The sequence below is a fragment of the Furipterus horrens genome, unplaced genomic scaffold (genome assembly GCF_987537825.1).
Source record: "Furipterus horrens unplaced genomic scaffold, mFurHor1.1.pri manual_scaffold_4, whole genome shotgun sequence".
Classification (NCBI taxonomy): domain Eukaryota; kingdom Metazoa; phylum Chordata; class Mammalia; order Chiroptera; family Furipteridae; genus Furipterus; species Furipterus horrens.
The window spans coordinates 135,330,316-135,356,604 of NW_028327174.1; the positions used below are offsets into that span (position 1 = coordinate 135,330,316).

At 35.9% G+C, this 26,289-nt stretch overlaps 1 protein-coding gene across 1 annotated transcript in view; it reads left to right on the plus strand.

Annotated features, from left to right (window-relative positions):
* Positions 1-214: 214 nt before the first annotated feature.
* Positions 215-26,289, plus strand: part of HACD4 (3-hydroxyacyl-CoA dehydratase 4) — a 28,596-nt gene continuing 2,521 nt past the window's right edge. The window contains exons 1-6 of the mRNA XM_090274060.1: positions 215-329; positions 1,695-1,798; positions 4,471-4,598; positions 13,131-13,243; positions 17,224-17,330; positions 25,472-25,597. Coding sequence (XP_090130186.1) covers positions 301-329; positions 1,695-1,798; positions 4,471-4,598; positions 13,131-13,243; positions 17,224-17,330; positions 25,472-25,597 — 607 coding nt within the window. The 5' untranslated portion in view covers positions 215-300. The remainder of the gene's footprint in view (positions 330-1,694; positions 1,799-4,470; positions 4,599-13,130; positions 13,244-17,223; positions 17,331-25,471; positions 25,598-26,289) is intronic.

Genomic DNA, 26,289 nt, shown 5'->3' on the forward strand with positions numbered 1-26,289 from the left:
TAAGTGGGCAGGTTCGGTCCTCTGCCAGGCGGGTGTAGCCGAGGTCAGGAGGAGGTGGGTCATTTGTGGTGCAGCGCGTTGCCGCTGCTGCCTGAACTTGAGGAACTTGGTTGCAGCGCGTGCCCGTTGCACAACCTTGGGCTGCTGCTGCTTCTTTTTTTTTTTTTTTTGTAAATTGCTGAATGTAGAGAGGCCCCGCCCTTCCGCACGCGGCCGCGGGGCTGCCCCTCCCGAGGTCCCCGCGCGTGATCCTTCCCCAGACGGCGCTGGAGGGCCTGGAGGCGGCGGCCTGCGGGGCCCATGGCGGTGTCCGCCTGGCTGCAGCCCAGGTAGGGCGCTCGGCCGAGGCCGCAGGGCAGAGGGTGCGGGGGGAAGGGCCGCCGGGGCGGGGTCTCCCCGCCTCCATCAGCTGCTGGGAGGGCACCGCGCGGGCGAGCGCTGAACAATGCAACCCTGTGCCCCACACATCCTTGATCTCTTGACTAGGTATTTATTAGCTAGTTTAATTCTCTCGACAACCTTGGGAAGAAGGCTCTGCTATTTCCCCCATTTTACAGATGAGGAAATAGGAAGGACGGGCGGGGCGGCCACCCCTTCATTTTGTGCTCCCTTTGCCAGTCCTGCTTCCCTTGCTTCTGCCACCAGGCCGGTGCCGTTCCCTTGACGTTCTCAGACGTAGTGTTTCAGGGTGAATTTTAGAGCTACCTGCAGCCGAAACACCCATTGAATGTGCATTTTCCAGGGCCGAGTCTCAGAGAAGCTCATTCAGTGGTCGGGCCGAAGACGGCATGTTTAACCGAGAGACTCCAGGTGGTTCTGATGCTGGTGTAAGGGAGGTATTCCTCTCAGTAGCTTCTGTCGTCTGTAGGGTGCCCGAGTAAAATCATAAAGCTACACAGGGTCTACTTTCTAGCCTTACTTTTCAGAGGTTTCATATCCTCGACTAGGAGAAAACCTTGTCTACACCGGCAGGGCCACTCCCACTACCCTTCTGAACCCCCAGGGAACACTTCAGACAGTGCTTAGCTGGACTCCTCAAAGGCATATTTGTCCATCACCTGGCATCTCTCCAGCAACCCACTTTTAAACCCAGCATGACTTCCCTTTTCTGGCCTGAACCACTAAACTGCCTTCTATGAGTGTCTGATGAAGGAAACATCTGCCCTTGCGAAACAGGAGGCAGTGGAGAGATACTGACCCTAATCACATAATGCATTCAAAAGCCAGCGATGTCCACTTACTGAGTTACCCAGCATTTGGGACGGCCTCCATCACTACTCCTCTTTTGTAACTGTAAACCAGTAATCTCTCAAATTCTGCACTTACAGCACATTGACTACATCAACCTCTCTGTATTTCTTTTTTTTTTTTCAAAAATATTCAAAGCAGTCTTTGCAATGCTTACTTTTATCTGTTGGTGAGCAGCAAGGTTAGAACTTTATCAAAGACGAAGTGAATTTTTAACTAGAAATATATTTGGCTTTAAGCAATTTAGGATACTCATTAATGGATGATATGTGCTATGGTTTTCTCAAAATCTGATGTGCCTTAGAGGGGTAACCAAATCAAAGACTGATAGAGAATAATTTTCTCTTGTTTGCTCAGGTTGACCAGTAGGTTAGTTCAAGGACATGTATATTATGCTGAAAGGACGATTATAAAGGAAATGTTGACTGCATTTTCTGTATTTATAGGTATAGGAAGAATGCCTACCTTTTCATCTACTACTTAATCCAATTCTGTGGTCACTCATGGATATTCACAAATATGACAGTCAGATTCTTTTCATTTGGAGAAGGTAAAACTAAAACCCTTTTGATTTTTATTTTTTTCATTGTTTTCACCTAGTCTTGCTTATACTAATTTTTTAACTTCTGTGAACTTTACCTAATATTCTTCACTCATCTAAATTTAGCAAGCACATTTTTCAGAAACCATACTTGCTTAGTACAAAAAACAAAACCTTTTTGGAGAAGCAGGCAGGTAAGATGAGGACAAAGGGTTTTATCTTCTCCCTGAGTAAGCAGTTTGCCATGTAGACATGACATTGAGGTGATGCCTTTTCTCTTCCTTCTTGGTTCTGAACTGAACCTTAGCAGGTTTGGTGTGTTTTGAGGAAATCTGTAAATTCCAGTATATACAAAATTTTGTGTAGAGAAATTAGGAATTAACCAAGTGTTTCCCTTATTTTTAATTCCCCAGGTTTAAGGTAACTGGAGACTACAAATAAGTGAAAGACAAACTTTATACACCTCAAGCCTTTATTTGGTTCCCTTTAGGAATAATATGTTGCTAAGAAAATGACAGTTAGTAGATGACTCATCACTTACATGGAAGTTGGCATTAATAGTTCGAGTTATAAGCTTCTTCCAGTTTCCTAAAAGGTAAAGATTTTAAATAGCGTTCCAGTTTTCAAATATATGAATCACTAGAAGACTGTCAAAATAACATTCTTTTCATGTTTCATCCCCACATGGGTAAGTGTCATCACAGTTTACAACTGTTGGGTGACTCGACAATTTGAGCAACTGCTGGTTTCAGCTAAAAAACAAACATAGAATATATCTGGGAAAAGTCATGTGCTCATCAATTCAGACTTCTGTGTCATCAGGAAATTAATAAATGAGGCATCCTAAACTATTTTGTGTTGCTTTTTTCGTACTGCAAATCTACAGAAAAATTCTTTAAGAACTTCCAAAGGTACAACCTCTAGCTTGAATTTCAGCTGAGTGTTAGGAGTCTTTAAGACAAGGAAAACACAGGGAATGGGAAAACTTTCTTTATATTTTTAGAAAAAACAAGCAAACCACTTCTAAGCCTTGGAAGTTGGCCGTGGCTTTGTGGGCATATCACAGGTCCTTCGCAGCACAAGTCACAAGCAGTGAACTCCTTTGCTGCCTGGCCTTTCCAGTGGGAAAAATTGCTTTAGTCAGCAGTCTATTTATTTCTTAATTTTTATCCTACTGTTATAATTATAAAAGCTACTTATTAAAGAAACATAACCTATTCATATAGAAGGCAGACTGGAAATGGCTAAATGGGAGTTCAGTGTAATTCTTGAATCAATGTATAAATTAAGTAAGCAGCTTATAGTAATCTAATCACCCGAACTAGCAGCACCTGCTTCCTTCCTCCTTCACGGAACTGTGTAATTTACAATGCTCTATTAGAGCAAGTGCAGGCCACTGGATAAGAGCACTGACTGTCTTGGCCTTAGAACTCACATGTGAAGTGGGGATGATATGAATAGATTAATAGTGTCCACTAATAGAGCCGCTGAGAAGAGAAACCCTTAGTGCTCGATGGTAATTTATGATCACTAGGCATAAAGAGAACCAGAGTCTCCCTTACATGTTTCTTAATATGGCAGGGTTTCATTTGAAAATTTAAAACAACATATTTGTCCTATTTAGAAGAACATTTGTTTCCCTCCCATTTCAGCTCTCTCCAAATTCAGTTTTTTCATTTGGGCCCTCTGCAATGCAGACTCCACAAGCCCCCACCAGAGGTCCAAGTTTGGGTGTTTCAAAAACCAAGGGGAGTCAGGGAAAGATGAAGAGGCTAAAGGGGCTCAAATACATGGGGAGGGAAGGAGTTTAGAATTCAGGTGGTGGGCACACAATAGAATATACTGATGTCGTATGATAAAGATGTACACCTGAAGCCAACGTTGTTACCAAAATAAATTAAAAATGACAAAAATCCTGAGAACACTAAGTATGTATAGGATGCACATACTAGATACATGTAAGATGTTATTTGATATCATGGCATCATTAATGTCATTTCTATAAAGCTGCTCTGAAATATTTTTTTCACCACTCATTTTCTTGTCAATGGAAAAGCTGTGAGCATAGCAGCTTCCAACCTGTTCACAGTTTTTTAATCCTCACCTGAGGATGTGTTTATTGTTTTTTTGTTTTTGTTTCTGTTTTTGTTTTTTTTTTGAGAGAGAGAGGGAGAAGAAACATTGCTGTGAGAGAGAAACATAAATTGGTTGCCTCTGTAGGCACCCTGACCGAGGATCAATCCTGAAACCTAGGTATAAGCCCTGACTGGCAATTGAATCTACAACCTTTTGGTGTCTGGGACAAGGTTCCAACCAACCGAGCCACCTGGCCAGAGCTCCAGATTATTTGCATTTTATGTAGTCTATATTCTACTGGTTACTTTTCTGCAGGAATTGCTTTATAATCTCATAAACAGGGAATAAATGCTATAGCTTTGGCCATGAAGCCTTCTTTTTCAAGTTTTTACTTCTTTTTGGATGAGGAGCAATTAAAATATACTATAATATGAACTGCTTTCTTCAGTTGTGTACTCTTAATAATGTAGTAGACTAGGAATTTTCTCAGGTGCACAATGAGAATGGGGTAAATAATCTCAATTTTATTTAAAAGTGCTGTAGAAATGTAGGTTGTGCTCTAGTTTTTATTTACTATATCTGTATTTTTAATTCACTGGACACAGAGTCAATGGTTGACACTTTTTATGCAATTGGACTTGTGATGAGACTTTGCCAGTCCATCTCCCTCTTGGAGTTGCTGCACATATATGCTGGCATTGAATCAAACCATCTTCTTCCCAGGTTTCTGCAGGTAGGTTTTAATCATGTTATTATTATTTTTGAATCTGTTTCATACTGGACTTGTTCTATTTATAGCCTCTCTTGACTTTATGGCAGTTAAGAAGCCAGTCCTTGCATACTTAAGACCCAAGTCACTAATACAGAAAATTCCATGAAAAAATTACCTCATCCGCAAACACTGGTCCGTTGGAAGAGCCAGCTGGAAACATTCGGGGTAGTGAAGCTCGTTGCTCTGTGCAGAAGTGCGGTGCTCCTCTCCTAGAAGGGGATTGCAGACACTTCCCCCTGACTCTGCCAGTGCCCTGGGCAGGACAGGACTGAGGAGAGGCATAGGTTGGAACCATTCAGATATGGGTTTGATACCTGGCTCCTCTCCCTCTCACTGTGGGATCATATCACCCGCAGTCAGTGGGCTGTTTCAGAGAAAGGACACCCCCGACACTATACCTGGCAAAGAGTAGATAATTTAAAAAAATGTACTCTTAATTTTTTTGAGAAACGTCTATACTGTTTTCCATAGAGGCTGCTCCAATTTACATCCCCACTAGCAGTGAATGAGGGTTCCCCTTTTCCCATATTGTTGCCAACACTTTTTATTTCTTGTCTTTTTGATAACAACCATTGTAACGGGTGTGAGGTGTTATCTCACTGTGGTTTTGATTTGTGTTCCCTGTATAACTAGTGATGTTAAACATTTTTCACATGTCTGTTGACCATCTTTTCATATGCCTCTATGTCTTCCTTGGAAATGTGTCTATTCAGGTTCTCTTTCCAGTTTTTATAATCAGATTGAGTATTTTGTTTTTGTTGTTGAGTTATGTAAATTCTTTATATATTTTGGATATTAGTCCCAGATGTTGAATTATAATCTTGTACATCTGAAAAGTATATAATGTCATTAACCAATGTTACCCCCCCCCATAAGTTTAATTCTTTACAAAGTTTCTTTCAGAGGGGAAGAGGGTAGGAGGGGAGCCTGGTGGAGGGGCAAAAAGGGGGGTAATGGGGAACATCTGTAATAGTGTTAACAATTTAAAAAATTTTAAAAACAATAAAAAATAAAAAGTTCCATTCACCCCTGTTCATAGAATAGTATATTTCCTAGCCATTACTTGTTCACTCTGCCACTTTTACTGAGTACAAATAGAAAAAAGAGATTGTTCATGGTTACCCAATACAGTGTCTAATCATAGACTTGGGGATCAACCAGACTTGGATTCATATTCCAGTTCTACCTCTTAGTAGCTGAATGCATTTAAACAAGTCACATAGTTGTTCCAAACCTTATTTTCTAATGTGATGTGAAAATAACATGTATCTCATGGAGTAACTGAGGAAATGGGTGGGATAAATTGCCAGCACTTAGTTAAGATTATAATACTGGTAGATTTGCTATTATTTTAGCTATTATTTGTTCCCTCTACTGTGTCTCTAGCCTGAGATGACCATGCTCATTTAAAAGGCAGGTTAAAGGAAGATGAGCAATTCACTGGTAGAAATCCAATAACAGACATCATTGCTGGATTACAGGAATATAATAAAAAGTGGCATTTTCATTAAGAAAAAAGGAGAGAGAAGGGTTAAGTGACTATATGAACATGTGTTTAAAATCCTCAGAAAAACATTTAACATGAAGATTGCCTTTTAACTATTCACAAAATTAATAGGAAAATAGATAAACAACTAAATTTGATAGATTTACAATGTAAAAAAAAAAAAAAGTCAGAAGCTGATTATATTGCCAGCACCTAGCAAAGGGCTTAGAATATGAACACACCTTAAATTTTTGTTAAATGAAGGTGTGACATGGATCCGTGTATTAAAATTTGCTTAAAATACCATGAAACTGTAAAAGATGGAAATAGGAGTATAATATTAAGGAATCTAATAAGAAATCAGCATTACAAGTTTATGGGATATTTTAATATTTACATATTAAATAAAAATAGAGAAATAATATTCATCAAGATGAAGACATTTTGAGTGTTGATATGTCAAATGTAAAATAAAAATCAGGGCATTATTTAAAGTATGAACTACTAATAACAGAGTAGTGGTTAGCTAACAGTCAGTTAGCTAGCTAAGACCTAGATGGAATCCCCTTAAATACATTTCCTTATAAAAATAAAAATAAGGTACATATCTCTCCCAAAAGAAGCATAATTTTAGGGAACAAGATTATTATTATTATTTGTTAACAACCAGAATGCATATAATACCAGCATCCCATGATGCCAATTTTAGAGAACAGAATTAACAACTCAGGTTAAATGAAAGTTATATTCTGTCATATAAAATTATTTTTCTTGGAGAATGGTCAAATTTACCTAAAATCTAAGTCATGTTTTCTTTTGGTATACCTTTTTGGGCTTTTTACTTTTGTAAGCTAAATTGGCTAATATTAATTTTAGCACTTTAAAAATTAAGAGCGTTGTTACTTGAGTTATTGTCAATGTACAATGCAACTGAGAAGCAGGACAGTTAAATTTCTAAGAAAGAAAACAGGGCTTTGAATATGCCTAGAAAAATGTTCACATTTTTATGCTTTCCAAAGTTATGTAGGCTTGTGCAATTATAAAAATTGTTATACGAGTTAGAAATCCAATCTATTTTTTAGTTCTGAAATTCCAGAATATTTAAGTGTGATTTTAATCACTATTAATTGAAACTGTAATGACTTAGAGAAATATGATCACTATAATCAAACTATATTCTATTTTGGAAATTAAAAAATAATGGCAAATATACATTGAAACTTTTTATTCAAAGGTGAGGTTGCAGAGGATACTGTTAATGGGGCTCAAATGATTTTTAAGTCTTTTTTTGTTGGGAGAAATAATGAGTCAGGAATCACCACATTGGGAAGACAATTACTATTCTCATCCTGGGCTGATTATTATTCCTTGTTGTTGTGATTGTTTGGTTTCCTCTTCCTATCTCTGAGAGTTCATCTGTCCTCTATTTCTTTTATTCATTTACTGTCTTTCCTATGATGTTCCGAATGGACACAGTATTGCAGAAAGCTTCAAAAACAAATGTCATCATGTCCAAAGTTTCATTTTCTCCCCCTTCCTTTAATAGCATTCTGCAGACAGTTAGAATTCCTTCATTATGAGATGTTATGACTCTGAGGCTCCTGCTTTAAAATAACCAAATAAAACTCTAAGGTTGTGAAATCTTTCTTGTTTTTCCTGTTTCCCCATTCTTAAGTGAAGAAACTGTAGTTACAAATGTGGCTAAACTACTGACACAGTAATCATAGCAGAATTGCATATGGTATCTTGAAAGTGCATGGTGTCCATGGTTTCAAGCAGGTTCAAAAATATGGCCCCACATTCGTGATGTTATTTTGCTATTAAGTTTGTGAGGTTGCTAAATCACAGCTGAATTCTCTTTTTGGGAACTGGTCTTCCAGAATGTCAAGATAAGTCATTCCAAAAATCAGTAGGAATGATAAGCTAGTTGAACAGTTAGACTCGTATGTATCAGATGGCGGTGGTGTGTGTTTAGGGGGAATTTGTTTTCTGTGTTTTGTTCTGTGCATTTTTAAATGTTTTATACATATATCTTTATTTTGACAGAGAAAAGCCATTATGAGTTTTTAGAATTACACACAATTGCTAAAAAAAAAAAAAAAAGAAAAGAAAAATCCACTTGTAATAAGACTATAATAATTTAACACAGATATTTATTTTTATGTGTTTAAAAAACACACTTTAGGGGAAAAGGGCAAAACCGTCACATAAATAGTTATTTATAGACATCTATTTTTTGGAATTGACTGCCAATTAAAATTATATAAGAAAATACAGTTAACTTTTGGTATTTAAAATTTATAAAATGGGAAAGTAAAAAAGGTCCAAAAATTGCAGATATCTATTATTGGAAATGATAATACAAGTGAAACTAAGTATTTCACCTCTCCAATCCCTTCCTCCCAAATGAGTATTTTATTGTGTGGTAAAAAAAGGCAAATCAGTAAATTAGTTTACTTCAGTAGGTTTAATGGAAACAACCTGGCTTTTACAGAGCAGAAATACTGCCAACTCTGAAATATTGATTTTGATGACCTTGAAGTGGCTTTATTCTGACTTTGCTTGAGTGGAAGTCTGAGAAAGAGGTTTTTATTGATATAGCTTAAGGATGCTTCAACTCAAGAAGCGGGGAAAATATCCACAAAACAAACTTTTGTGTCATTAGATTGGTGTGACTTTAGGAAACCCTCAGAGGTATTCAGTTTGCTCCTTAACCTGGTGAGAAATGCTCAGAATACAAAGACTTCATACAATACACAACTGAATTAAAATGGCTAAATTCTGCATCCTTCTCTTTGCATCACAATAAACATGGCTGCACATGTATGTTTTACCCAATTTTTAAAAATCCATAAATCAGAACAATAGAAATTATTACCCCAATAATATCATTTCATTTGTGAGTCCATAATTGCAAGATCATCTTTATATTTACCAATCTGACTTTCTATTTCTGATAGGACAAGCAAAACCAGTCCAAAGATTTCACAGTTGCAGATTCTTATGAGCGCAAACAAAGGATATTCCAAAGGGGAGTATTTTAAAATAAACTCTTTTAGTAAAACAGCCAAGTTTCACCTTAGTTTCTTTTTAGCTATGAAGTAGTGACTTCTTTGCATTGCTAGATTAAATAATCTTCTGATTTTATATAAAATCATAGATTTTCTCTCCAGTTTTGAGTTGGGGACAGGTTTATATTGTTAGAGATAAAACTAAAGATAGTGTCAAGCTCTGAGATTTTCAAAACTTCAGAGCCTCCTGGGAATGAATTATATATACAATTCACCTTGTAGGTAAGATTTTAGATATTCCTCTATATTTTGCATTTGACTCATGGAATTCTTTGGTGTGATAATTATAAAGCTATATTCACAGTATAATTTTAAAGATACTGAGATTAACTTTTTTCAGTGGTAGTATTGAATATGTATAGGGAAAAAGTATATTTTCTATAAAGTACTAATCACTACATTAAATTATGTTTTTTAAAATAATAGCTTACAGCCCTGGCTGCTGTGGCTCAGTGGATTGAGCGTCAGCCTGCGAGCCAAGTGTCGCTGGTTCGATTCCCAGTCAGGGCACATGACTAGGTTGCACGTCAGGTCCCCAGTTGGGGGCACGAGTGAGAGGCAACCACACAGTGATATTTCTCTCCCTCTCTTTCTCCTTTCCTCTCTCTCTAAAAATAAACAAACAAATAAATAAATAAAAAACCTATATTAAAAAAAATGATAGCTTACAATTATTTAGGGCTTTCTATGTAGCGTCAAATACTTTTCTAAATTCTTCATGTGCATTAACTCATTTAATCTTCATAATCTTATCCTGTATATTTACTGTATAATACTAATTATTATCTTCAGTATAATCACTGAGCACAGAAGTTAAATAAATTATTCAAGGTCACATAAATTGTGACTAGTGCAGGAAAAATTTGGAGTTAGGCTATTTGTCCTGAACTTTCAACTACCTTCCCAAGTAGGATGTAAATACCATGAGGCTGGGATGTGGTCTTGTTCACAGCTTTATCCTGCAGTACACCAGACCAGTACACTTGATAACTTTCTATGAGTGATGAGTAAATAAACAAAAAATTAAAGCTATAATCATTTAAATTCTTTTGTCTTACAGAAGAAAGTAATTGGTGATTTTTGAACATATAAGAGTATGTTTCTGAAGTTCTCAACCAAAGTTCACAGGATTGAGATAGTAAAATAGTCTTTTAGGCTAAAGCTAATTTATTTTCTAAGATTCTAGAAATTCTCCATATAGTTGAAGTATCATTTTACCTCCTTCAATAGCTTATAACTAAAGTGTTAGCTGCCATGTATAATGTAATAACTTACTTTTAGTCATTGCTTAACCTGGAATTTAAGATTCCCAAGTGGAACATAAAAATGCAAGTATTTTTATTTAATAGTTACCATACCTTTGAGCAGACCACATTACCACCATGTTTAATTTGAGCTAAGTTATAGAACTTTTTACTGTACTTTTAGTCTACCTGTTCGAGTTGCACTAAACATTACAAGACATTCATTAGATATTGAAGAATAGATAAAAGTTTGTGAGGTAGACTGGATAAGAAAAGGGCCATCTTAGGCCAAGGCAGCAGCCTCAGCAAAGACGCAGAGATGTGAAAACACAGGTTGTTCTGGGGAGTAATGAGTACCCCCTGGGCGCTAGAGTTGGGTGCATAGAAGATAAAACTGAAAACGTGTTGAGGGCTGGATTTCCATTCCATCCAACAAGGAAGCCGTCATAGCTTTATTTTATTTTTGTTAGTGGCAAGCATTGGGGGTGGGGGGGGGGGGGACACTATATAATCCTGTCATGAGCTAGTGGCAAATGAAAAGAATTCGACATACGTGTATTCATTTTTTTCAAATCAGTAAGCATTTACAAATTATTGAGAATTCACACAAGTATGGCTTTGCTCTAATTACTGACCTCAAAAAATACATTCGTCTCTCCCAATCTAAATATAATGTGCCTTCTTAGGTTGCATTACTATCCCCTGTATAATCTACAAGACAAGTCATGTTCTCATAGAATTTGTTTAAAATGACCAAGTGCTAATTTCTCTCAAATATAAAGCTCCAAAAAGCTAGTGAAATTATTATATGTAAAGAAAAGTAAAAAAAAAATTTTTAAAAGTCTATTTAAAATTGTTTTCATATTGATTTAGAATATTAAGGAGGTTCTTGTTTTAAGGTTTAACTTTTGAGGATAAACTTTTTAAAAGAATAGAATATAATCTGGATAATAGGCACAGGGATAGCCATAAAAGAACAAGGATTAACTTGTGTTGTTCCCAAATTCCTTATTTGTAAAAGGTGGGGTTAGTCTACTATGTAATTAGAAATAGGTGTTTTGTGTATGTATTTATGTGTGTGTATCACTTGAAATTTTATCAAAAAATGGATGATTTTCCTAATCAGCAAGCAGTGATTAATTGTAAGTTTAGGTAGTTCCTAATTTGTCTTTTGCTGCTAAGATCTTATATCTGAAGGCTGCCGGGTGTCATGGCAGCCTCTTAGGTCATTCAGTAACTATCACTGCAGTTAAGTCTAATTCATTGTAAAAGTATAATTAAATCAAGAAACCGAAGACTGAAAAAAGAAAAACAGTAGATAGCTTCCATAGTTTAACCAAGGTTTGAATCACATCTAATCCCCATAGCTAAGCAAGGACTCTCCTGACTCACTGCTGTAGTCAGAAACATGCTGATAGAGCTTATACATGTGGGTTTTCTGATCATGGGGCTCATTGTTGGCAAATCTCGGATTTCTCTGCACTAAGTGATTTTCCAGGACTAATAGCCTATGATTCTGAGTTATTGAGTATCCCAGTCTTTTCTCCTTGATGTGCTTTAAAAACAAAGACAGCTATGGAAAAATATAAAGCAATCTTCCCCTTCCTTTTATCACTAATATGCTCCCTCAGTCTCCATTGAAAGAAAAGTAAAATGTTCTATTACAAACATAAAAATGTAGATTATACAGGGGATAGTAATGCAACCTAAGAAGGCACATTATATTTAGATTGGGAGAGACGAATGTATTTTTTGAGGTCAGTAATTAGAGCAAAGCCATACTTGTGTGAATTCTCAATAATTTGTAAATGCTTACTGATTTGAAAAAAATGAATACACGTATGTCGAATTCTTTTCATTTGCCACTAGCTCATGACAGGATTATATAGTGTCCCCCCCCCCCCCCCACCCCCAATGCTTGCCACTAACAAAAATAAAATAAAGCTATGACGGCTTCCTTGTTGGATGGAATGGAAATCCAGCCCTCAACACGTTTTCAGTTTTATCTTCTATGCACCCAACTCTAGCGCCCAGGGGGTACTCATTACTCCCCAGAACAACCTGTGTTTTCACATCTCTGCGTCTTTGCTGAGGCTGCTGCCTTGGCCTAAGATGGCCCTTTTCTTATCCAGTCTACCTCACAAACTTTTATCTATTCTTCAATATCTAACTGAAATGTTGCCTGTCTTCATAAATGTCTCTGCATTCTTTCCCTAGCCAAGTAGCTCTCACGCCTGGACATCACGCTTTTAAGTGACAGCATTATTCACACTGTGCTATAGTTACAGTCTCACATTCTCTTGCTGCTGCTACCTTCTGGCACCAGGACCACGCTTTTATAATCTTAGCATCTAATACATAGCAGACATGCAATGAAAGCTTGCCAAAGTGAATAAAAACATGTGTGCATGTATTACAAGAAGGGAAATATTCTGATTCAGATAAAATGTTATCTTTCATTCATTATATATGTTGGAGAATACAAAAACAAAGGAGGAAATGAAATTCACCCATAACCCTACTCCGTCAGAGATCATTTTAAGTTTAGGATATGTATTTCTAGTTAAAGCATACTTTTAAGAGGAACTCTGCTTTTTAAAATTTGAAAACTACCTACATGCTTAACAGATGATCCTAATTCTTGACATTGCTGTTTTATTTTTTATTTTTATTTTTTTTTTGTTGTTGTTAGCTCACAGAAAGAATAATCATCCTCTTTGTGGTGATCACCAGTCAAGAGGAAGTCCAAGAGAAATATGTGGTGTGTGTTTTATTCATCTTTTGGAATCTATTGGATATGGTTAGGTAAGGAGGCAAAATAACCTCTTAAAACAAAACCAAATTGCTTTCTGCAGTGAAACCAGTAATAGCTGCTTACGTTTGGTTACTTGTAATGAGAGAAAAAACAAACCCTTTCAAATTATTTTATCTTTCTATGAAAATGTATTTCTAGTGCTTTCCATAATGGGCATGTCAAAGATAATGAAAACCTACAGTGGTTTTACAAGAGCAAATCAGAGCAGGTATCTAGCAGAAGACTTGAAGTAACACCGATTTGGAATAAACCTCACAGCTGTTTGCTAATGGAAGGCATTCCTTGCAATTGCTCTGGTACATGTTACTCTAATAAGCAAAACAATATTTTTAAAAATCATATCCTAGTCAGAACTTACAAAGTTGGTTTCTGTGAATTCAAGAATATTTTAAATGTCCGGCCCTTATGTCTCTGAGAAAAAATGTACCTCCACATACATTTTTGTATGCCATTCCAGTGGGTTCACAGGCCTGACAGAAGTTCTTTCATGGACTCCCTGGGAATCCCTGGGCTTCCGGTTAGAACCCTTGCTTGCTCTAGGTCGTCTTCAGTTTCCCTCTAATTTTAAAACTTTGCAAGGAGATGAGCCTAGTCTTATCTCTACCAGCGGTGGTGTAAGGCAGTCTCCTCTGTTCCACGGCTCACTTTGAAGAGTTTCATAACTGCTACTTCAGCTTTCACAAATGAGAACTGCCCCTGTTGCTTAAAAGATCTGGATGTGGACAAGTAACAAATTAGCTGAGGTTATATAAATTTTTCATTACATTGTCAGTAACTTAGCTGAGTTAAAATATTTCTAACTAATGGGTTGAGCCCTAGAGTGAATTAGAATATTTTGTTGAATTAAAATGACTATAATTCTTTGTATATAGAATTTAGTGTGTTATTTCTCACTTTTAACTGATAGTTTTGTAGACTTGGACAAACCTTATGGAGTTTTGTAGCCCATGACTTCCTGTTCATGAGATATAGAGCCTCTCCCAGGATGGTAGCTTTCTAATGTATTATTCTCTGATGTGCCCAATTCTGTCTGAGTTCAGATAAACTCAGAATGAAGTGACTTGTGTGTAGAGAGTGGTGTCATGATGTCATGATGTCATGATGTCATGGAAAGATTTTTGGACACAGAAGGAGAAGATCTCAGGATGAACCCCACCTCCATTATCACTAGCTGTATGATTGTAGGCAAGTCACTTAACCATTAAAAAAAAACCAAAACAACATTGAGTACTTCATGTACATTAAAACTCACCCTTTTAAAGTATAAAATTTGGTTTTTAAGGTATTCAAAGACATGCGCAGCCATTGCCACTATCTGAGAACATTTTTATCACCCCTAAAGGAAATCCCAAACCCATTAGTAGTCACTCCCCATTCCCACCTTCTCCCAGCTCCTTGCAACCACTAATGTACTGTCTCTAGGGATTTGCCTGTTCTGGACATTTCACATAAATAGTCATACAATGTGTGGCCTTTTGTGACAGGCTTCTTTCACTTAGTATAATGTTTTGAAGGTTCACCCATGTTGTAACATCTATCAGTACTTCATTCCTTTTTATGGCTGAATAATATTCCCTTATGTTGATATACCACATTTTTCCATTTGGGTTGTTTCTACTTTTTGGTTGTGAGGAATACCATTGTGAATATTCATGTTCAAGCTTTTGTGTGCACGTATTTTCATTTCTTTTAACATAGGAGTATTTAACCTTTTTTTTAAACTTATTTTTTCATCTATAAAATAGGGGGTACAATTATCTTCAAAACTTACCCTAGGATGGCTTTTTAAAAGGCAAAGATCAGAGGACTTCCTCAATTTGATAAAGATATCTGCAAAAAATTTACAGCTAACTTGATGGTTAATGATGAAAAACTGATGTTTCCTCCCAAGATCAGGAACAAGACAAGGAAGTCTATTCGATGAAAAACTGATGTTTCCTCCCAAGATCAGGAACAAGACAAGGAAGTCTATTCTAGCCACTTCTATTCACCATTGTTCTAACCATGGCAGTTAGGCAAGATAATTATGTAAAAGGAATCCATATTGGAAAGGAAGGAGTGAAACTGTCTTTATTGACAGATGACATGATCTTTCTTATGTATAAAAAAATCATAAGAAATCCACTAAAAATATTAAAACTAATAAACTAGTTCAGCAAGTTTATAGAATACAAAATGAATATACAAAAATCAATTATATTATATACATCTGCAATGATCTAAAGTAAAATTAAGACAATAATTTCATTTACAATAGTGTCAAAAAATGAAGTAGGAGTAAGTTTAACAAAAGATGTACAGAACTCACACACCAAAAACTATAGAGCAGTGTTAAGAGAAACTAAAGAAGATTAAAATAAATGAAAAGATATCCCATGTTTATGGGTTGAAAATTTAATATTGTTAAGACTTCCCCAGCTGATCTAAAGATTCAATGCAATCCCTATCAGAATCCAAGTTGGCTGCTTTTCAGAAATTGAAATCTCATATAGAAACTCAAGGAACCCAGCATAGCCAAAGCAATCTTGAAAAAGGAGAACATAGTTGGAAGGCTCACATTTTCCAATTTTAAAACTTACCATAAAGCAACAATAATCAGCAGTGTGAAACTGTCATAAGAATATATCATGGAACAGAACTGATAGTACAGAGATAACTCTCATATTCATGGTTAAATAATTTGTGACAAGATTACCAAGACCATTCAATAGTCTTGGGACAACTGTATATCCACATGCAAAAGAATAAAGTTGGACCCTTACCTCATGCCATATATAAAAATTAACTCAAAATAGACCAGACATAAATGTATGAGCTAAAACTATAAAAACTCTTAAAAGAAAACATAGGGGTAAATATTCATGCTCTTGATTTGGTAATGGGTTCTTAGATATGACAACAAAATCACAAGCAACAAAAGAAAAAAGTTACATTGGACTTAAACAAAATAGCTTTTAAATATACCTACTCTTATAATAAAAAAAATAGTGAGATATGATTATTTTACTTAGATTGGTGCAAAAAGTTTGATAACATGCTGTTTAGTGAGGACTTGCAATGTGGGTATATAGTATATATAATATACGCATAGATAAACATATGCAAAATATATTTTTGAAAGACTATATAAGAAATTGGCATTGGTCATTACCTTTGGGGAGTGGAATTAGGGTCCTGGAATAAGAGGATTTACTTTGTACCATTGTGTTTTCAAGATTTTGGATTTTGTTTTGCCACATATATTCACTGCTTTTTCTAGTAGTTCTCAAAGTATGGCCCTTGGACCAGTGGCATCAGCATCACCTGGAATTTGTTTGTAATACAAATTCTCAGGCTCTACCTTGGACCTACCAGATCAGACACTTTGGGGATGGGGCCTAGCAATTTCTGTCTTAGAAAGCCTTCCGGGTAATTCTGATGTTTGCCAAAACTGGAGAACAACTGGCCTATTCAGAGAACAGAAAAATAAAAAGATGTAGACTATTTCATCTTTTGCATCACAAAAGCAGGCTTTAAATTGCCTACTGTAACGCAAACAAGCTCCTCAGTACAGTTCTTTAATTGATCACATAAGATGGCACAACTACATAAGCAGAGGGATGCCAATAAAGATTTGGAAGTCATGTTTTTACTTTAAAATTAACTCCCTAGATATGTACAAGTTTTGTTTGTCATTAAAAAAACCTCTAGCTGCCTGTTGCAAAAAAGGGGCTTAGCTTCTGAGTGAAATTGAAGTCACTAATCAAGGAGACACAATTATCTGCAATCCACCACTTCATGAGACAAGCCAGACTGATGTGGTTCCCTCTACCCATTTTTTAACCTCTGGTGCTTAAGTGATAGGAAATGAAATATGAAATCTGCACACATTTCAGTTTTATTTGTGGAATTACAGAGTAAAGTATGTCATTCTCTTATTTTCCAGACTTCAGCAGCCAATGATGCTGATAAGTTCCTTGTCTCCTTTTAGGTACACGTACAGCATGTTATCAGTCATAGGAATATCCTATGCTGTCCTGACGTGGCTCAGTCAAACACTGTGGATGCCGATTTATCCTTTGTGTGTTCTTGCTGAAGGTAAGAGAAGAGTGACTTGCTCTGTTGCTTACTGACAAAAGCCATCCAGTTATAATGGTTCACTAAGTGTTTTGATGATTAAATTACTATTTTTGGTACTGCTTAGCTGACCCCATGTGTCCTTCATGGCATACTTCCTCGATGCAAAGAAGCAAAGCATGAAGAAGCAAAGTTAGAAGGGGAAGCAACTCTGCACTGTAGACAAAATATTAGACGAGCAATAAGGACATGAGTCTAGATCTTTAATGTTATTAAGTCATAGTATGAGTTTTGGATAAATCATCTCACTAAGTCAGTTTACTCACCCAGAAGGGGATTAACATTTAATGACTCAGCAGTTATCTTTCCCCAACTTGAAAAAAAAAATTTAAATTATAGTTGACATACAATATTAGTTTCCGATAGACAACACAGTGATTCAACATTTCTGTTCCTTCCAGAGTGATTGCCCCAGTACTGTTTGTCACCTTACATAGTAGTTCTTACTATATGACTGATTCTATTCCCTGTGCTGCACATTACAACCTATGACTTACTTTATAACTTCAGCTTTGTATTTCTTACCTCCTTCCTCTTTTCCACCCATTCCCCACTTCTCTGGAAACCATCATTTTGTTCTCTGTATCTATTGAGTTTGTTTTGTTTAGATTCCACATATATATGAAATCATATGGTATTTGTCTTGTCTGACTTATTTCACTTAGCATAATACTCTCTTAGTTCATTTATGCTCTCTCAGATAGCAAGATTTGATTTTTTTTTTCTTCTTTTTTTTTTTATGGCTGAAGCCACTGATTGATTGTTCCTTGTATATTTCCCCCTCCCCACCTCACCTCCACTCTGCACAGATGTCCTATGGTCATTTCACATATGTATCTTTTGTTCTCAAATAGGTAGTAAACTCTCTCAGAGAAGGAATTTTGTCTCCTGTCTCAGACATTCCTCATAGCTTCCAATTTGGTACCCTTCCTCTTACCCCTTCCCTGTTCTAAGTTTTTCCTGAATGGTGTCTATAATTCTCTAGGTAGGAATAAGTGTTCTCTAACCATTTTTAACCTTCATCTTGGTTATCATTACAACTTGGCTTCTGATCCAATATTGCTGCTAGAGATGGATTTTACTCAAATTTCAATTCAACATTTCATCTCAAAAAGTAGGTTAAACAATTAGCTTTGGTTATATATTTTTCCTTTCTTTAACCACGTAAAATTCTAAGTATCTTAAAACAAACTCTAAATCTGAAAGGAGTATTTCTGATGACCTAATTTTATATAATAGGAATCCATCTTGAACAGCTGAATTACAAGCTGAAGAGAGTCATTCAGACACCATTAGTTCATCTAGACATACTTAGGAGTACATTACCTTGGTGAATGTCTAGATCTCTTTTCCTTGACTTGTTTAATTGTGCAGTTATTTGATTGAAGATTGGATTATGTTAGATTGATTAAAGTTTTTACTTGAAAAGGAAATTTAAAATCTTTAGCTATTAAGTAAGAAAAGATGTGGCATATATTATTTGCATCACCTTAAATACGGAAAGTGTGAAGCAGTATTTTTAAAGGCCTAATAAGGCTTGACATTTGTAATTGATTTTTACCTGGAAACTAGAGAAAAATTCAGGACTCCCAGTTCAGCACATTACTTATTCAGACTTCACCCATTAAGTCTCACCTGCATTTTGGACTAGACAAATTGATCAAAATTGGCCCAAATATGCACTGCATTAAAAAAATATTTTTCAATTACTATTGATATACAATATATTAGTTTCAGGTGTACAACATAGTTATCAGAAATTTATATACCTTAAGTAGTGATCACAATAGATCTAGTACCTATCTGACAATATAGTTACTACATTATTGTCTAAATATTCCCTATGCTGTATGTACATCATGTTCTCTTGACTATTTTTTATAACTGGCAATTCATACTTCTTAATCCCTTTCACCTCTTTTACCCATCACCTCAATCTCCCTCTTGCCTGGCAAGCATCAGTTTGTTCTGTGTATCTGTGGGTTTGCTTCTGTTTCACTTACTTTGGTTTTTAAATTCCACATGTAAGTGAAATCATATGGTATTTGTCTTTCTGACTTATTTCACTTGGCATAATACCCTCTAGGTCCATCCATGTTGTTGCAAATAGCAAGATTTCATTCTTTTTATGACTTAGTAATATTCCATTGTATATATGTACAAAATCTTCTTTATTCATTTGTCTGCTGATGGATGCCTAGGTTGCTTCTATCTTAGCTATTTTAAATAATGCTACAGTGAACATAAGGGTGCATATATATTTTTTAATGATTGTTTTGCATTTCTTTGAATAAATATCAGGAAGTGTAATTGCTTGGTCATTAGGTCTACTTTTAATTTTTTGAGGAGATTCCATGCTGTTTTCCATAGTGGCTGCCGCAGTCTGCATTCCTGTCGGTAGTGCACCAGCAGCGTTCCATTTTCTCCACATCCTTGCCAACACGTGTTTGTTGATTTGATGATTACCATTCTGACAGGGGTGAAGTGGTATCTCATTTTGACTTTTATTTGCATTTCCCTTATAATTAGAGATGTTGGGCGCCATTTCATGTGTGTATTGGCCATCTCTATGTCCTGTTTGGAGAACTGTATATATGTCCTCTGACCATTTTAAAATGCGATTATTTATTTTTGATGTTAAGCTGAATGAGTTCTTTATTTATTGTTGGTATTAACCACTTATCAGATATATCATTTGCAAATATCTTCTCCCATTCAGTAGGTTGCCCTTTTGTTTTGTTGATGATTTCTTTTGCAATGCAGAAGCTTATTAGTTGTATGTAGTCCCATTCATTTATTTTTGTTATTGTCTGCCCTAGGAGACATATCTAAAAAAATATTGTTAAGAGTTGACTGTCTATGTTTTTTTTCTAGTAGTTTTATGGTTTCAGGTCTTAAATTTAAGTCTTTAATCCATTTTATTTTTGTATATGGTGTAAGAAAGCAGTCTAGGTTCATTTTGTACATCTATCTGTTCAGTTTTCTATCATCATTTATTGAGAAGACTTCCTTTATCCCACTGTAAACTCTTGCCTTCTCTGTTATGTCAATTGACCATATAACATAAACTCATTTCTGGGCTCTCTGTTCTGTTCCATTGACCTATGTGTCTGTTTTTATGCCAATACTATGTTGTTTGATCACTATACTTGTAGAACAGTTTTGATATCAGGCAGTGTGATTACTTGAACTTTGTTCTTTTTTTCTTAATATTGCTTTGGTCATTTGGGGTTTCTTTTTGGTCCCATATAAATTTTAGAATTTTTTCTTCTAGTTATGTGAAAAATGCCATTGATATTTTGATAAGGATTGCATAAGACCTGTATATTGCTTTGGGTAATATAAACATTTTAATGATGTCAATTATTCCTATTCATGAGCATGGTATATACTTCTATTCATTTGTTCCTTCTTCAATTTCTTTAAGCAATGTCTTACAGTTTTCTGAGTACAGGTCTTCTGCATCCTTAACTAAATTTATTCCTAGATATTTTATTCTTTGTGATGCAATTATAAATGGAATTATTTTCTTAATTTATCTTTCTGATAGTTTGCTATTGGTGTATAAAGATATAACTAATTTCTGAGTATTAATTTTGTATCCTGCAACTTCACTGAATTGATTTATTCTAATGGTTTTTCTTTTGCTGGACTCTTTAGGGTTATCTATACATAGTATCACACACTCTGCAAATAATGAATTTTATTCCTTCTTTTCCAGTTTGGATGCCTCATTTTTTTTCAGGTCTGATTGTGTGGCTAGGACTTACAATACTGTGTTAAACAAAAGTGGTGAGAGTGGACATCCCTGTCTTGTTCCTGACCTTAAAGAAAAAGCTTTCAGCTTTTCACTGTTCAGTATGATGTCAGCTGTAGTTTGTTATATGTGGCCTTTATTATGCTGAGGTGTTTTCCTCTGTACCCATTTTGCTGAGAGTTTTTCATGAATAGATATTGAATTTTGTCAAATGTTTTTTCTGCATCTATCAATAGAATCATATGATTTTTATTTGTGGGTACTGAACCAATCTTGCATCCGAGCAATAAATCCCACTTGATCATGGTGTATGGTCTTTTTAATGTACTGCTGAATTTGATTTGCTAACCTTTTGTTGAGTGTTTTGCATCTGTGTTCATCAGGGATATTGATTGGCCTGTAATTTTTTTTTTTTTGTGTGTGTGTGTGTGTGTGTGTGGTGTCTTTGCCTGGTTTTGGGATCAGGGTAATGCTGGCTTAATAAAATAAGTTTGGGAGCTTTGCCTCCTCTTCAGTTTTCTGGAATAGTTTGAGGGTAGGCATTAATTATTCCTTGATTATTTGGTAAAATTCATCTATGAAGCCATCTGGTCCAGAACTTTTGTTTTTTTGATTTTTTATTAGAGATTCAGTTTTGTTATCAGTAATTGGTCTATTCAGATTTCTTGTTTCTTCCTGATTTGTCTTAGAAGATTGTATATTTCTAGGAATTTATCCATTTCTTCTAGATTGTCCAATTTGTTGGTGTGTAATTGTTTTTGGCATTTTCTTACAATCCTTGTATTTCTGTGGTTTTTGTTGTCATTTCTCTTTCATTTCTGATTTTTATTTATTTAGGCCATCTCTCTCTCTCTCTCTGATAAGTTTGGTTGAAAGGTTTACCAATTTTGTTTATCTTTTCAAAGAACTAGCTCTTGGATTCATTGATCTTTTCTATTGTCTTTTTAGTCACTCATTTATTTCCCCTCTGATTTTTATTATTTCCTTCCATCTACTTGTTTTAGGTGCTGTCTTTCTTTTTCTGTTTCTTAGGTGTGAGGGAAGTTTGAGGTTTTTCTTGTTTCTTTACGTAGGTTTATGAATCTTTCTTAAAACTGCTCTGCTATGTCCCATAGATCTTGGGTCCTTGTGTTTGCATTCTCATTTGTTTCAAGTTATCATTTTTTTTTAAATTTCATATTTTTTAATTTTTATCTATTTATTTAAATTTCTTTTATTTTTTGATTTTTCAATTATAGTTGTCCCATTTTTCCCCCATTGCTCCCCGGCACCCAGCCCACCCCTTCTCCCGCAATCATATCCCTCCCCGTTGTCCATGTCCGTGAGTCATTTATACACCTTCCTTGACTAGACCCTTCCCTTACTTAGCCCCCTTCTCTCCCTCCCCCCTCCCCCCTACTGACTGCTGTTCTAGTCTTTGCCTATTTAGTTCGTTTGTTTGTGTTGCTCTTTAATTTCCTGTATTAGGTGATATCATATGGTATTTTGCTTTCTTTGCCTGGCTTATTTCACTAAGCACCATTCTCTCTAGTTCCATCCATGTTGTCGCAAATGGCAGGAGTTCCTTCTTTCTCTCTGCTGCACAGTATTCCATTGTGTAAATGTACCACAGTTTTTTGATCCACTCATCTACAGATGGGCAGTTAGGCTGTTTCCAGCACTTAGCTATTGTAAACAGGGCTGCTATGAACATAGGGGTGCGTAAGTTTTTTTTGAATTAGGGTTTTAGGATTTTTCGGGTATAATCCTAGCAGTGGAATCGCTGGTTCAAAAGGCAGTTCCAGTTTTAGTTTTTTGAGGAAAATCCATACTGTTTTCCATAGTGGCTGCACCAGTCTGCATTCCCACCAACAGTGCAGTAGGGTTCCCGTTTCTCCACATCCTCGCCAGCATTTGTTGTTTGTTGATTTGTTGATGATGGTCATTCTGACAGGTGTAAGGTGGTATCTCATTGTGGTTTTTATTTGCATCTCTCTGATGGCCAATTTGATTTCCTACTTGATCTCATTGTTCATTCATTCATTATTTAGTAGCATATTGTTTAGCTTCCATGTGTTTGTGGTTTTTTTTTCAGTTTTCTTCTTGTAATTGATTTCTAATTATTGATTTTTAGAGGGAGAGAGGGAGAAATATATATAAACATCAATTAATTGTTCCACATATTTATGCATTTATTGGTTGCTTCTTGTATGTGCCCTGACCAGAGATCCAAACTGCAACTTGGCATATTGGGATGATGCTTTAACCAACTGATCTACCTGGCCAGGGCTTGTAATCGATTTCTAATTTCATACTGTTTTGATCAGAGAAGACACTTGATGTGATTTCTAATTCTTAAATTTATTGAAACTTAAACGTGGTCTATGCTGGAAAATGTTCCACTGCACTTTAGAACAACAATAAAAATATAAAATGATAAAACAAAATAAAAAGAAAATAATGTATATTCTGCTGTTTTTGAATGAAATTTCCTATAAATATTGTTCATCTGTTCTAATGTTTCACTTAAGGTCACTTTCTTATTGATTTTCTGTTTGGGTGATCTATCCATTAATGTAAGTGGGGTGTTAATGTTCCCTACTATTATTGTATTGAACTGTCCATCTCTCCCTTTATGTGAGTCAGTATTTGCATTATCTCTTTAGGTGTACCTACATTGGGTGTGTAGATGTTTACAAGAGTTATGTCTTCCTGTTGGATTGATTCGTTTATCATTATAAAGTATTTTTCTTTGTCCCATATCACAGCCTTAGTCTTTTTTTGTTTTCCATTTGCATGAAATATTTTTTTCCATTTCTTCACTTTGTTTCTGTGTGTCTTTTGATCTAAGTTATACGCTGCATATATGCAGGTCTTAGTATTTTATCTATTCGGCTACCCAATATCTTTTGATTTAGTTAATTTATATTTAAAGTAACTATTGATAGGTATGTAGTTATTGCCATTATTTTTTGTGATTGTTTTTGTGGGTCTTCTCTGTTCCTTTCTTATTCTCCTGTTCTCTTCTCTTACATATTAATGACCTTCTATAGTGTTATGTTTGAATTCCTTTCTCTGTCTCTTTTTTCTATATCTCATAGATTTTTGATTTGTGGTTACCATGTACTTCATATATAACACGCTATATTTACAGAAGTCTACTTTAAGTTGGTGGTTGCTTTTAGAAAATATTCTAAAATAATATTTTTTACTTCTTATGCTTATATTTTTGTCATTTTTACCCCTTTCATGTGTTTGTGTGTATCCCTTAATTTATTATCGTATTTATACATAATCTCCCTACTTTTGCCTTTCATCTTCATACTAGATTTATAATTGGTTGATCCACTACCTTTACTAAGTATTTGCCTTTGTCAGTGAGATTTTACATTTCCCATATTTTCTTACTTTTAGTTTGGCCTTTTCATTTGTAATGCTGGTTTAGTGGTGAGGAAGTGCCCTGCTAGTGCTGCACTGTCTCTGGGTGGGAGAACCCCACATGCGTGTGTAGCTTGGTGGGTACACACAGTAGTGCCCTGAAGTATTTGCTAGATTAATTTCTGGGTGGAGGGACCCTGTGCATGTACGTGATGCCACCCTTCTGTTCCTGTTGGAACTAGCTCCAGAGCAGTGGCTGGGGACCCGATGACGCAGCCTGACAGCTTGGCCAGAGACCCTCGCCTGAGCTCCCACCCACTGCCCAAGCGCAGGGAGCACCAACAACAGTGGTGCTCGCTGGCTCCCTCCGGTCCTGTCCAGCCCCAGGACAGCTCGCACCGTTCCCCAGCCTTCTCGATGTGATCACGCTCTCTTGTTTGTTGTGCAGAAGCTGTGCAACTGGCCCTCAGTTGTCTCGCAGGAGTAATTCTAAATGCAGGTGTACATTTGACGTGTTCTTGGGAGTGAGCGAGCTCAGTGTCCTCCTATGCGGCTATCTTGAACTCACTTCCGAAACCACTTTGTTGCAGAACTTTTCAGAATCTCTACTATAGTAATGTGTGTTGTGAAACCCCAAGAATATATACGGCATTTTCTAATTTGTTCATCTGTCATCCACCCCTATTTGTGGCTAAGGGGACAGGTATTTTGAGATACCATTTGAGGAAACATTGTAAACTACTTCTTAGTAGGCAGGATAAAGTATAAGATGGACAAAATTTCAACAAGTCACACTACTGTATTTGCCTTGTCAATTTACTTATTCAGCAGATTTCTATATCAAACTATAGCTAAAGGATTCAGCAATTGTCACAAAACTGTCATTATCAAATTCAAGATATCCTTCCACCATGCAGACATATATACACATCCTCATAGCAAGTTAAGCAGAGAAACCTCCATGATTCCTTCTTTTTTCTTTAAACAGCATTTGCCATCTATCAGTCGCTGCCTTATTTTGAATCATTTGGCACTTACTCTACAAAGCTGCCCTTTGACTTATCCATCTATTTCCCATATGTACTGAAAATATATCTCATGATGCTCTTTATAGGTAAGTGTCTTTTCTGTTTTGTTTTTGCGTTCTTCCTGTGTTTTGGTTTGGGCTGCCATCTACCTTAACAGAAGTCTATACACATGGGAAAGACCAAAAGAGGAAGCGTGATACAATGAATTAGACCTTGGTAGTATAATACTGAGAAATCATAATACTTCTTTCAAGACATTACAAGATCAAATGAATAAGAGATGAACAGAACAATTTTACTAGCAGAAAACCTAGCCACTATGTATAAAATATAGACGTTTTGACACAAGTATCTACAAAAAAAAAAAAAAAAATCTAATGTTAAATTGAGCAGCCTTGTCTATTTCTGATTTTTGCATCTATATTTATTCGCTTTTCTGTTTGTTTGGCCTTATGTGCTGGTATTTCCTAGTAGGCAAGTGGGAGAAGGCGCAAAAGAGTCAAGAAAAATGTGTGCAACTTAAGAGTTGAAAAAATTTGATTAATAATTTCTTTCCAGAAAACTGGGAAAAAGACTTCCATAATTAAAATTTAGCCTCCCTAGCTCTAATCTGATGATTACTTCTAGAAGGTAACAACTATCAGATATTTAAGATCAACACATAAAAGGGAAGACAAATGTGGAACAGGCGGGGTAGAGGAGAGAGCTGCCTTAAAGAAAGGGAGAAATTCCCTGCAATGAACAAAATAGCGAGATGGAGGGGCCTGCTTTACTTTCC